The 14,567-nt window shown below is 40.4% G+C and overlaps 1 protein-coding gene across 1 annotated transcript in view; it reads left to right on the plus strand.

The window, feature by feature from the left end:
• TRIM8 (tripartite motif containing 8) overlaps nt 1-12,406 on the plus strand; it is a 64,275-nt gene extending 51,869 nt beyond the window's left edge. The window contains exons 2-6 of the mRNA XM_069980203.1: nt 806-901; nt 3,992-4,225; nt 6,613-6,644; nt 8,389-8,504; nt 10,238-12,406. Coding sequence (XP_069836304.1) covers nt 806-901; nt 3,992-4,225; nt 6,613-6,644; nt 8,389-8,504; nt 10,238-10,845 — 1,086 coding nt within the window. The 3' untranslated portion in view covers nt 10,846-12,406. The remainder of the gene's footprint in view (nt 1-805; nt 902-3,991; nt 4,226-6,612; nt 6,645-8,388; nt 8,505-10,237) is intronic.
• The last annotated feature ends 2,161 nt before the right edge of the window (nt 12,407-14,567 follow it).

Here is a 14,567-nt window from a genome sequence, read left to right on the forward strand (position 1 = left end):
GTAAGCCTGGGTGACTTTGTAACAATGGCTCCATAGTTACTGCTATAACTTAGCTAGTAGCATCGAGTGAGCACTACTTGTTACTGGATTTTTCAGTACTCAAGTGCTCATCTAGAGTAACAAACCACATTGAAATTAATGACTCAAGCATTTAACTAGCTGCCCCCTGCTTGGCAGAGTGGAAGGTGCCTGGTTAAACTACTGCTATTTTTTCTGTTCAAACTTTTGTATATTTCATATATTAAAGGGATGTTTAAATGAAATATACAAAAATCTGAACAAAAAAAAAGTAATAGGTTTCTGCAAGACACATTAGAACTCAGGCGATATGCCTGTAATTTCCAGCTATGAGCTTAATAGAGCACACCGATGCTCGATTGAGCACTATGTTCGACCGAACATGTTTTAGGTCTATTTTCTTTTTGCTTTGCTCTGAGTTGGGTAAGCGGTTATAGGATTATTTTCTAGTAACAGTGAATGAAGTCTCCACTGCACAATTTCAAACCGTTGTCTTATGCATTTAACCTTTCCATAGTCAGGGGACTGTGTTTGAGCTAGTCAGCTTGTGGCTTAACGGCTTCTCGACTCTGCCCCCATATTTAATCTGCCGCGTTGTGACTCATACAGTTGGGCAGTAGTTTCACATAAGCCACAACTATTGAAATCACAAGCTAATCTATTTATACCGTTTTGAGGTAAAACTGTTGTGCGGTTTTGTACGTTAATTCTTTGCTGTTCACGTGAATTTGTGACTACGCCTCTTCTGCTATATTTTTTATTAATATTTGTCATTTTTGATTTGCAGAAAATGCTCATGAAACAGCAAGACCGCCTGGAGGAGCGGGAGCAGGATATAGAGGATCAGCTGTACAAACTGGAATCTGACAAGAGATTAGTGGAGGTGAGTAGGAAATAGTAAAGAAAAATTTTGGGTCATTTTTGGGCTTTATCCCATGGTTTATTGAATTGGAGTAAAATGCAGCAGTGCATGGCCGTCCTTCTGGTATATTTCTTAAGGGTAGCTTCACACGTACCGCACCGCAGTGGATTTTCTGCTCCGGATCCGCAGCAGATTTGACTAAATGAACGAACACGGCATCAAATCCGCACTGTAAAATCTGCTGCAGATCTGCTGCGGATCCGCAGCATAAAATCCACTGCGATACAGTACGTGTGAAGCTACCCTAAAAGGCCTTTTATATGGCTATGTGAGCTTCTTTTTTGTATACATATTGTAGAAAAATAAAATTTACCACTTGAACTGCAGTGTCAGGTCAGTATATATAGAGACATTGGTCTTTGCTTGTGTCCGCAATGACCAGACTTACATGTCCTTGTGTCTTTAGCCACCCCTATATTCACATAAAAGTCCAAATCTCAAAGCCGTATCCTACAGTTATTATCCTTTTATTTGAGCAATACCCTTATTATTTCTATTGTTTAGATCATCATCCTTCATTATCATTTGTAATTTGACAGCAGTTTAGAGCGGCAGACTATTATCTCCAGGAACAGAAATGGGGCATCAGCAAATTTGCTATTTAAATGAATGCGAATTGGGGAAAGGCAATTAATTTAAGCTGTCACTGGCTCAATGAGGTGATTGCAATGGCTGACGCTAATACCACAAAGTATTTGCAGTGTCTGTAGAAAAAACTGAAGTTACAGCCCAGGAATATGTAACTTCTAGGTTACCCTGTTAGTCCATCGCTGGGCACAGAATTCACTCACAGACTGCAAGGGGGTTATCCGGCGAAAATATTTTTCTTTTAAATCAACTGGTTTCAGAAAGTTATATAGGTTTGTAATTTACTTCTATTTAAAAATCTCCAGTTTTCCCATACTTATGTTCTGCAGTTAAAGGACAACTCCCACAGGACCTGAAAAAAAAAAACACAGACGAAAGTGGGGGAAGGGGGCCAGACCGGTTATTTTAACACATATATAACTTTGTAATGTGTGTTAAATGAGCTAAAAAAACTGTCCAGGAACTGTCCAGAGCAGCAGCAAATTTCCCATAGAAAACCTCTCCTGCTCTGGACAGTTCCTGTCTCGGACAGAGGTGGCAGCAGGGATCACTGTGTCAGACTGAAAAGAAAACACTGCTTCATGCAGGACAAACAGCAGTTAATAAGTAGGGGAAGACTTTGGATTTTTAAATAGAAGTAAATTACAAATCTATATACATTTCTGAAACCATTTGATTTGAAAGAAAAATATTTATGCCGGAGTACCCCTTTAAATAGGGATCTAATGTGGAAGCAGGGAGGGGCCATGTTCACACATAGTATTTCTTTTGGTCAGTTTTTTTTTTTTTTTTAACCAAAATCAGGAGTGGAACTGACAGGTCAAAAGTATAACTGAAAATAAAACACACATTATATGATAGTACAGGGCAGCGGTTTATAATATAAAAGATAGAAGCAGTCACACTCATTGCTCAGATTAAACTGCAGCACCTCCTGTCAGTGTAGGAGAACCAGGAAGGGAGACGTGAGCATGCACGTCCACCTTACAGCTGTACGCCTGGTGGACGGAACCTAGGACAACTCATTTCAGCAGTAAATGACTATGCCTGGTCAGATAACATGCTTACCATGCGTCTTATAATACCTGCATCTGAGAACAGAAATATATCAGGTTCGGATATGTCTGTTGCAATTTTTGACTATATGGCCTTTGTCCTGACCAAAGTTTTTGTGTAGCTTTAACTTTATGCCCCCACCATCAGACATGAGAATATATATTACATCAGTCATCTTTAAAGGAATACTCCATTAGGTCACCTGATATAACCCTGATGTAAATGGACGGTTGTATATTAGCAAACATACATATTTACGGAGACATCCTGAGGGACAGGTGTCAGATGAAATTACTTTTATCCAGTGGTTATCAGATGCATATGGACTTTTTATTGCATATAGGTTCCAGTATACAACAGATGTCACTCCGGTGTGTCTGTCACTGACCATAAAGTTTATACACAGTAAATTGTCCCATCTGGAGTCCTGTACTAATGAGGTTATTATATATGAGCAAAATGACTGGTGCAAACACTGAGAGATCAGCAAAGGAAATGAACTAGAGGTTGTATTCATACAAAAAAAAATAAAAAAATATACATATATATATATATATATATATATATATATATATATTGCATACAATGGAAAGTCATGTGATTAGGCTAGGTTTTGTATTTATACATGTGACTATGAGTCTGACTTAAGAGTCATGTTGAAATTCTGCCAGATTTGTGGCCAGAAGAACCCACTAGTACATAGTTTTAAGATAGTTTGTGAGTAACATTGCAGATACGTTGAAGTAAGGGAACGGACCTGGAAAGAAACAGTCCAAATTTTCTGTAGTGTAAGTGGCACAGCAATTATGCACCAAAATCTGCTATTGGGGGTTGCTGTCAGGGGCATGACATCCCTGGAGCCCATACTGGACACAGCGTTCCATCATTCTTACAGGTCCTCGGCATGTGAGTGACGTCACTCATGTGCCTGGAAGCAGGAACGCTGCAGCGGGCAGGTGAGTATGGTGGGGGGGGGGGGGGTTAGGTGCTGCTGCTATTAGGCGGGTTGCTGTCACCACCTCTTGGAGGTAGGTGGTGCTGCTTCGATCAGGAGGAAGGGGGGCTCTGGGCCCCATAGTAGTTGTGTGGTCTGCCATCATGGTAGCTATGCCACTGTCCCCATGAAAGACAGTGGTGAAATTACTCCACAAACATGCACCATGTGCACAGCATGGATTGAAGATTAAGTAACTTTTTAAAAATCTCATACGCTTTGCTGCTACTGTATAGGTAGAGGAAAATCTGCTGCCGATACGCCACATGTGACTCTCTAGTTTTGATGTACACTTTCTGTGTGACGTACAGCTGCAGCCAACATCTAAGTTATATAATGCACATACCGACCGTATTCGGCCCTTTTAACGACACTGTTCACATTGCTGTTGTTTTTGGTCTTTCTTCCATCAGGAAAAGGTAAATCAACTAAAAGATGAGGTTCGGCAGCAGTATGAGAGATTGCACCAGATTCTGGATGAAGATATGAGGAAAACCATGGATATTTTGGATAAGGCCCAGGCCAAGTTCTGCAATGAGAATGCAGCCCAGGTCCTGCAACTGAACGAACGTATGCAAGAGGCCAAAAAGCTCCTGAGCTCTGTGCAGGTCATGTTCGACAAAACAGAGGACATTAACTTCATGAAGGTGAGTTACACCTCACATACTGGGATCTGTCATGGTGGTATTCTTTAACAATGAAGTACCCTGATCCTGGAGTCCAGAATTTCATTTTTGTTTTGTACACTACTATGGAGGCAGCCATACTGCCTGAGCTTCTGCTTTGCTCTCTTATCAGCATTTAAAGACTTGCTTTACAGCAGCTACATGACCATGAGAAATAATAGAGTAGACAGTAGTCACTTCACTCACATGGGAGAGTTTTCTAGACCTATTCTGTGACCTGTGCATAGATGAGTGTGCAAGGGGGTGATGTCTATAACCTATCGTGAATGGTTTGAGCCCATCTTATCTATTTATATTTATACCTGTCTGTGATAAGAAGGAGACAGCTGAAAGTGATCTTTACAGAACACAACAAGCTTTTACCTAAAGGGGTTATCCAGTGCTACAAAAACATGGCCACTTTTCCCCCTCTCTTGTCTCCAGTTCTGGTGTGGTTTGCAATTAAGCTCCATTTACTTCAATGGAAATGAGTTCCAAACCCCACCCAACCTGGAGACAAGAGAGGGGAAAAAGTGGCCATGTTTTTGTAGCGCTGGATAACCCCTTTAACTAACATGCTGTGTCACTGCAGCTGTATGAAAGCAGAACTAGGTCTGCATCAGTTTTTATCCACTAAAAGGTATATAAACCTTCATTATATGGCTATAAAATGTTATTGACATACAGACTGGCAAACTCCTTTAAACCCCTTGGTGGGTCTTTTTTTCGTACGTGCCCTTGGTTCAAGTATTTGCTATCCTGGCAGCTTCACCCAGTACAATATTTGTTGTGTGGAAGCAATATAACAGGAACACATTGTACACGCCAACCCGCTCCTTAATGCCCATTAATGACTTAGGAAAGCTCTCATTAATGTAAAACCATAACTGCTACTTTTTTTTTTCTCGGCAATGTAATAACAGTAATAATACCTTTTATTAACAGTAATTTAACAAAGTGACTTAATGTATGATTAAAATTTTTATTAATTTTGGCCGTAATTCAAAAACACATTTTTATGTGAAAAGCAATATTTTCATTTGAAGAGTCCTTTTTTTAATCAGGAATATCTTTTTTTATTTATTTATTTATAATGAGCGGACAAAAAGAACATTATAGTCATTATATGTTATTATCATTGACTATTAGTAAGATGGGTATGACGGGCAGTAACCCAAACTTCACAGGCTTAGATAATACATTGTTCCTCAAGGGACCATTAACTTTATTTAAAATCTTGTGTTCTTACTGACTTTTTTTTTCCCCGAAAAAACTGTAATGGATCTCAGAAGGAGAAAGGTATTCTCTAGCCGCCAGTCTGAAAAACTTCAAATTAGCCCTTTGAGCCTGAAACAGATAATCGCTAGTCTTGGTTGCCTTCCTTATTATTTTTTGACAGCTCTGCTAAGACGTTTTTTGGTGCTTAAGACTGTAATCACTCAGGTACCGGTTAGATCAGATTTCTGTGTCTTCAAAAAAAAACAACCTAAATCCTCTATGGTGCATTATATAAGCTGATGAATTTTTTTTTAGGGTCAGTTGTAAAATTTCATATCCATCAGGGCTACTGTAAGAACAGACCCCACAGCACCAGTGTAAAGAGCAAAGAATAGAAATGTTGCCAGTACTTAAAGGCAACCTGTCGTCACTTTCATGCTGCTCGAACCACAAGTCATAAGGATGGTGTCTTCCACGCCACCATGTCTCTCTTTTTGGGTATAGGAGGAGATCTAGCAGTCAAGGCTGCCACCAGGGACCATTCCGATGACCTGTGGTTCAGGCAGCATGAAAGAAAAAGGTTACCATCAATATTGCCTTATTATTTTGGGGGATTAAAGGGCTGGTCCAGAATAAGAAAAACATGTCCCCATTCTTCCAAAAATAGCACCACACCTATCTAAAGGTTCTATCGAGCACAGCAGCTCAATTCAAGTAAATAGGGTTAACTTGCTATAACACACATGACATATAGACAGGCTTGGTGCTGTTTTTGGAAGAAGGCAGACATAGTTTTATAAACTGGAAACCCCTTCAGAACTCCATTCACATATCATTTCAGTGCATACCCTGGGCTATAGGTCAACAACCTGTCAAAAAAGGGATGCCAGTGTAGGCAGGTCCATTGACTTTAATGTGCTGAACATAGTCTAAATCTGACTACAGGCAGACTTTTTCCTTGACTCCAACCTGACATCTTTCAGTTCTTGGTATTACGTGTACCCCAGATCTTGTCAGTTTTCATTGATGAAATTGATTAAATAATACACTTGTTCTTTGGTGACTGGGACAGCTGCATGGACAGTTGTCTCAGGATCTAGGCCACACTATACCTTTACTATAACCTCACTAACCTGATTTTTCTTTCCTAGAATACAAAATCGGTGAAAATCCTGATGGACAGGTGAGATTAAAATTTCAGGCAGTGCCGTTTTCTGCTACATATGTTGTTTACTGGTAGTCTCCTAGGTAAAGTGGTTTGTTTAGTCTGGGAGATTAAGGACATAAAGGGAGGGTTGAAGGATTGGAGAGTGACTTTCATTGGTAATGTCTGCATTTGTGTAATCACGGATAAAGACACGTGCTGGGCAGGACTGCAGTAAGAGTTCTTAGTGGACTGTATGCATGTGGACTTTCTTTGTATGATTAGTAAGATTTTTATGGTACCCATGTAGGAAAATATATCTATTTCCATGTTCTATTAATAGGCATCTGCAAGGCCAATCACATAAACACGTGCAGCAATGTGTCCATTTACTTAACACTATGGAATTATGGCGGAATTTAAAGTGGAGTCCGATCTGTGGACTCCGCTTGAAGTTCCGCCTGTCCCATTGATTGAATAGGATGCCTCATGCGCACTCCGCTGTCCTCACAAAGAATTGAGTGCTATTCAATCAATGACACTATTTAATCCGCCCTAATTCCGTAGTTCACAAGGATCATAACCATATATTAGTGAATTTCTGCTCATTTATAAGTGAACTTGTGAAGACTTGTGGCAATCAACCAGTCTATGAACAGCCAGTCCCAACCACACAGGTCCTAAAAACCTCTTAGGTTTCATCCACATAACGGATTATATGGTCAGAATTGAATGTAGTCTGTGAATATCTAGGAAGTTTCGCTATGGGAGAGGCCTTCCTACGTTCTTCTAAGAGATCTCACACAAACCATTCATATATAGGTGTGAATAAAGCCTTAAAGAAATAAATAGGTCCAAATTGATTCATAATGTTATATTAAGCATATTTCACACGTACAAGAATTTTTGAGAATGTACCGTTTTAGAGGTAGGTACTGACTAATCCCCTATGTGCCTGCTTTGTTTCGATAAATGTATACCGCAGTGTTGCATGGTATACAACATAGCAACTATTCATAGAGGAAACAGGAAGTGATAAGATAGATGGGGGAAAAGAATAACACAGGAATGTAAGTTATTTTACCTAGGAAAGCTACACATTTGTAATCTCTTACGTTATATATGTGCTATTCATCTGATTTACCATCTCTGGTTAGTGGGAAAACCCATTTAAACAAGGAAACAAGTAGTTTTGGTTGCAGCCTGCTTATAATAGAACCTAGTGGAAGCACATATTGGTTTGTTGGGCCCTTTTTGCATGGAGCAATTATTGGTCAATATACCGTCCAGTGTAATAGGGCGAGCAAACCAAGCATACACTTGTTTAGATGCTGATCACATAGTTTCAACGGGTCAAATAATGTTAATTTCCTGTCCGTGTATTCTCCTATCTAATAGGATATGTGAAGCCTACAAATGAAATAAACAAGGGTCACACACTAGTGGAGTGCTTGTTTCGGCCCTTACTGTATATTAAGAAATCTTTAAGTTACCAATGTGTCTGTATTATGTTTAGACAGCCTGTTGCTGGGTTTGAGAGTTTGGAAAGGTAATGCAATGATGTTACTCATAGCATTCAGTCAGCTTCAATATTATTACAGTTTTCCATAAATGAATACCACAGGGTGACACATTGGGCCAGCATGTAGTAATCTGTGCTGCAAACTAAGGCTAGATGGTGTATGGAGCATTTTTGGTTAGCAACGCAGGAGTAAATGTAGAAATGGCTTGAACGTGCCATAAAACATTGATATAATGGACTCCCTGTTTTCTGTGGTAACAGGACTCAGACCTGCACAGGAGGAAGCCTGCCACCACCCAAAATTGGACATCTGAACTCCAAGCTCTTCCTGACTGAGATTGCAAAGAAGGAGAAACAGATGAGGAAAATGCTGGAAGGTAAATACGCGTTCTTCCGCAACCATTTAATGGTTTTGTTTCCATTACAGGCCGTCCAACCCCAGTGATATCACTTCTATTTATTATTATGATATGAGGTGTGTGGGTCATGTGGCATCTCCTGCTGCAGGGGGCACCACGATTGTCCTGGCATTCAAAGCTTCCGGCCTACACAAATCTTAACTGTTCTATTTAGACACTGCATAGCACTTTATTATGTTATGTGACGAGCTATTATTTGGACACTGTGAATTGGTATCATTTCCTCTCTGTATGGTGGGGGTTTAGGCACCTACGTGATACTGCATGGTGCTGTGTAGTATGATTGTTTGTACACTGTATCAAAGTACACCATAGGGTTAATGACTAGTGTTGAGTAGTTTGACAGGTACGCTCAACACTAATGAAGACGTGAAAGCATTATATAGGACATCATCCAGTGTAAGCCCAGCCCCGCCAATAGAACAAACCCTCATTGTGTTGCAGATAGGGAGACAGGACCTCTTTTAAAGGTACCCATACACCTTAAATTAAAGTTGGTTGAACCCATTCATCAGCTGTCATCTGCACATTTTCCTGTGGAATAAAGGATATGTGCCAACAAATGATTGCCAGGAAGGGCCACACAAACAATCCAGCAGGGCCACAAAATAGATTTAGACTTACACAGGCTTTATAAATGAATGCCGATTGGTGTTCTTTCACAGACGACCCAAGCTGTTGATCAGCTCCTGTTCATTGAGTCCGTTACAGGGATTGCTAGATCATTCATGGTTTCCTTTTACTCAAATAAGCGGTCGGTCTGATCGCTGGCCTTGTTACATAGGGCCATATCAGCCTGTTTTTCTGTATTCACTCTTGCCAGATATACTGCAGATATGTAGTGGGAAGTACTGTATAAGGCTATGTTCACACTACGTAAGTTCCTTAGTAATCACGGCCGTTGTAACACCGGCCATGATTACTACGGAACTTACATAGCACTGCCTTCTAAGGAATCCCGGCCGGAGTATATACTCCAGCCGGTATCCCTAGCAGCGCCGCAAGAAACTAATATGTCCTTTTTCTACAGCCGCTATTCAATGAATAGCGGCCACAGAAAACCCTTTCAGTTCACATAATGGAGCGTGCAGCAGCGGGGAAATCGGATGCATCCAAATTCAGCGGCAGTAAAGATCATCTGGCCAGTACAGCAGTCCCGGCCAGGATGATCTTTTCTGACACCCTCCGTTCCTTGACCCGGCCAGATCACGGAACAGCCGGTCTCTTACAAGTTGTGAACATAGCCTAAATCTGCAACAAATCTTCAGCACATCCATCACATGTGAACATACCCCAGGGCAGGTTCCATATGGGTGTAATACAGATGCAAAAATGCTATTTAGGTAATCAGAAACACCGTCAGGTTGGTACCTGCAGCAGTTATATAGAAACAAAGAATGCAGCCGTATTGGGCCAATGTGAAACCAGCGCAAGGCTGGAAATACATGGGCAAATTAGATGGTAGGTGAGAATGGCTAAGTTTAAGGTGCTCCTTATATTCCAAATATTTTACTGTTTAGTTTTGTCCTAAAATTAGTAAAAAGAGCATAACTCTTGCCCGAAAGTTGTGCGCAGCCTGTCTTAAATGTTATTATAGTGTGTCATATAAAATATGTTGTCAATTGTTTTTGCATCACGTTCACCTCTATAAGTGCTCCTAATTAATATATTTCTTGTCTCATTTGCTGCAGGCCCGTTCAGCACCCCAGTGCCATTCTTGCAGAGCATTCCTATGTATTCCTGCAATGTAAGCAGTTCGGGGGGAGAGAAGCGCAAACATTCAACTGCATTTCCGGAAGGCAGTTTCCTCGATTCAGCCCCTGGAACTGTTAGCGGCCAGTACATAAGCCAGGGATCTTCCACTGGTGAGGGTCAGTCGGCACAGCCCATGGTGCCTTGCAGCTCTACCCAACATATTGTAGGACTTCCTAGCGGCCCACAGCCGGTCCACTCCAATTCTGTCTTCAATCCTTCCCATTACCCTAACAGTTCATCATCTCAGCAATCTGTCCTCTCCCAGTATGGAGGGCGCAAGATCTTGGTGTGCTCTGTGGACAACTGTTATTGCTCTTCAGTGTCCAACCATAGTGGGCACCAACCATATCCTAGGTCTGGCCACTTTCCTTGGACAGTCTCTTCCCAAGAATACTCTCACCCTCTTCCACCCACACCTTCAGTAACACAGTCTCTTCCAGGACTCGCTGTCAGAGAATGGATTGATGCTACCCAGCAACATGGCCGTCAAGATTTCTATAGGGTCTATGGGCAGCCTGCCACAAAGCACTACGTCACCAGTTAACTTTGACAGCAAGCTAGCCTTGTTAAGTATGCATACAGTAAAAGAAGACCCCAACACTCGGAACAGAACAATCTTAACCTTATTTAGAGGTGGACAACCTTTTCACTTCTGAATGTGGTTAATACAGGATTGTTTTTATACTTTTGCTTTAATTCTGATAATTCTGGACAATGGTGTATGCCTCCCCCCCCCCCTATCTAGAATAACAAACGATTAGTTATTTCCGTTTAATTTTTTTATTTTATTTTATTAGATATGTTTTGGTTTTTCAGTGCTTTGAAGCTTCCGCTGACGTTTCATCATTTGATACAAAACCATTGTTAAGGTTTTCTTTGTGTGTGTGTGTGTTTTTTTTTCTTTGTTTCGTATCAGTTTAGTTGACTATGTTGCTTTAGAAATAACCATTTCTCGTGATAGGAGTTTTAAGTTAAAAGGCCACTTATCATAGAGACACTGTTTTTTTATTGTATGTTTTAGAAACGTGTAAATACACAATTATCTGACAAGTGCAAAGTACACAAAAAAAAAAAGGGAACGATAAAGTTATGTTTGCAGGGAGGGAATCTGCCAGCTCCTACAAAGAGGTTTTATGTCATGCAGTAAAGAGACGAACATTCTACTAGAGTGGAGCTGTAAATGACGCATTCTAATCTAGAACACCAACGCATTTAAAGGAACATGACATTTCTCTCTTCTGCACCTTTACTTGAAGTCTAACCTATCAGATAAGACTATTGCTATATTTTTATTATGTTGGAATAAAAAAAAAAAAAATGCAGGGACTGGGAAATGTTAAATGTTGTATATAAAGTAAGAAGAAATACAGGGTAATTTTTGTCAAAACTTTGATCCTATGTAATTCAGCAAAATCATGAAAAAATTTGAAAAATAATCTTTCCTCCGTATACAGTATCCATGGACCAAGGTTATAGTTGTAGATGATATATAAATACATTCATAAGTAAGGCCCGACATGGTAAATGGTCTTTTAGCTTAAAAAAGTCATTTCTTAATTATTATTTTTTTTGTTAACATTCCAAATACACATTAAAAGTGCAATTCAACATTTTTCACTTAATAAAAAAAAAAATAGACGGTTTTGCTTTACAGACAGAATAAAATAATTTCTGGAGTGCCACAAACATAACTATAAAAAGAACAAAAAAAAATACAAAATGTATGTATGTACAGTATAAGGTCCAAGCACTTTTTTTCCTCTCTTTTTTTTCTGCAGCATTAATTACTGAATCATTTAATGCCATATTGTAATATTACAGCAATAAGACTTTGTACTGTATGTTGCTAAGGGACTCTTACGGCGAAAGGTTTGTTTGGGAAGGCACTTGAAAAAAATGGGCACCACTTGGACATCAGAGCAATGGATCTAACAAGTACTGCATGACAACCAACTGATGTGCGGTATTATGCTCCTGTGTTTTCTTTGCCTTTTTCTATGTCATTGTTGGATCTGGAGGTATACTCTTACCACGCTCCTCTTAAAGCAGCAGTCCCGCTTACTTGGTCAAAACAAAAATGAAATAAAAAATCTTTTTATAAACTATATGTTGTATTTCTGTGGAGTTATTGCCGGATTTGCACACAAAGACTATGTTCCCACAACATTATTTCATGGTATGGCCGCCTGTCAGTGCAATGACAGCTGTTGGTACGTTATTCTAGCTTGGGTGGACTAATTGCTATTTGGGTGTGTCTTTAACTGAAAAGTCCATTGAGTTTAATAGTAAAGACGGTGAAAGGATGGTGAAAAAAGAAACTGCGTGTAAACCACTAAAAAATAACATACATTGTTGGCAAAAGACATCCAAAAATAATTGTCATGATCATTATTTTGCTGTCCGCCCAAATAACATCTGTTATTTAATACACTGTGTGTATTGGGCGGCTGTCATTCCATTGACTTTAATGCGCTGTATTAAGGTCAATTAAACTGCGGCAAAAAAGGACGTCTTTTTAAAAAGAAAAAGCGGATGCCTTTTTTCTTCTTTTTTTACTTAGTGTGAACATATCCATAAGAAAGAGTTAAAAACTCAGATAACTTTTCATAAGGATTACTTTATCCCACTGCGAGTATATCTTCTCATAGAAACTGCAGGCAATGGATCCGCAGAGGATTTTGCTGCGAATTGGCAGCGGGAAATCCGCTGCGGATCCGCCCTGTGTGTTTGTATCCTAAAAGACTCTTTCCAACTGGATAACATATTCTAAGAAGGAAGTTGACCCTGGACGTCTGTTACCAAGCAGCACAGTGTGCATTTGAGCATGTTGTCTTAGGGTAGTATTACACGTCCCGATTGAGGCCCGATAATAACTGTAAATGAGCTCTGATCTGCTAGATTAGCGCTCGTTAACTTGGCCTCGTTACCGTTGTTCTTGCAGCCCTTCCCTAAACTGCATACATTACCTATCCAGGGTTCAGGACTCCTCTTGCGGTCAGCTTCTTCCCGGGTAACACGCGCTTCAGCTTCAGAGTGGCTTGTCTTAGCTGACAGGCCTCTCAGCCAATCACTGGCCGCAGCAGTCCCGGCTAGTGATTGGCTGAGCAGCCTGTCAGCTAAGACAGGCCGCTCTGAAGCTGCAGCGTGCGGGACCCTGGGGAAAGCAGAGTGCAGGAGGAGCCTGGACCATGGATAGGTAATGTATGCACTTTGCAAATTGTCAGCCACTGGCCGCGCACTACTATTACACGTAGCGTTGTGTGGTCGGTGCCCGACAATTATAGGTCCAAACCTATATCAACGATCAGTGTTTATTACACGGAACCATAATCGGCCAGATAGGGGCGATTCAGCCAATTATCGTTCTGTGTAATAGGGCCCCAAGCTAGTGTTTCTCAGCTGGTGGTATGTGCACCCGGGGGGGGGGGGGGAGCAACAGCTCCAGGAAGTATACAGAATAGCAATGCACGGACGGTGCCTGACAATTATAGGTCTGAACCTATATCAACGATCAGGCAATGATCGTTGTCATTGGCTGATCCTTGTGTTTATTACACAGAACGATAATCGGCCGGATAGGGCAGATTCGACCAATTATCGTTCTGTGTAATAGGGCCCTTATATAGAGCCCTGCAAATGAACTGGTAACCATAAATACAGTAGGTCTACTTTATAGAGAGAGAAAATTCTCACAAATAGGGCAATTGCTAAAAGAAAAAAAAAATCTGTATCAATATTAATTATCAAATGCATTATTAAAGCCTGGAAAAAATGGGATGTGGGTGAATGCTTTTATACACTAATGTAAACTTTTCTCTACCCACCAGTATCACACATGCACTAAAGAACTGTATGCAAACAATGGCTGCAATATCCTTAACACATTTAAAGCCTAATACATTATTAAGGACAGACGTTACGCTCCTAATAGAAAGCCGGGGACTGGCTTTTACTGTGTATTTGATGAGGGTTTAAGCACCTTTTTGTTCTCCTTCTCTCCTTCCGCCATGTGTAGACTGCTTTGAAGTGGGTTCATCCACCCATTTGTTTCCTATTAAAACCAAGTGGTTTTCTGAATATAGTTTAGAAATTGAATCTCTTAAAAAAAATCCAACTTATGTCTCCAATAACTGTCTCTGGAGTAGAGATGTGTGTGTGTCCATTGACTTGTTTTTATTCTGCACATGTGGTGGGTGTGCTTGACGTCACCGCTATTTAGGGAGCAAGACTCAGTGCTGATTTTATACTCGATACCTTGACAAAGCC

Source organism: Dendropsophus ebraccatus, chromosome 8, assembly GCF_027789765.1.
Source record: "Dendropsophus ebraccatus isolate aDenEbr1 chromosome 8, aDenEbr1.pat, whole genome shotgun sequence".
Lineage (NCBI taxonomy): Eukaryota > Metazoa > Chordata > Amphibia > Anura > Hylidae > Dendropsophus > Dendropsophus ebraccatus.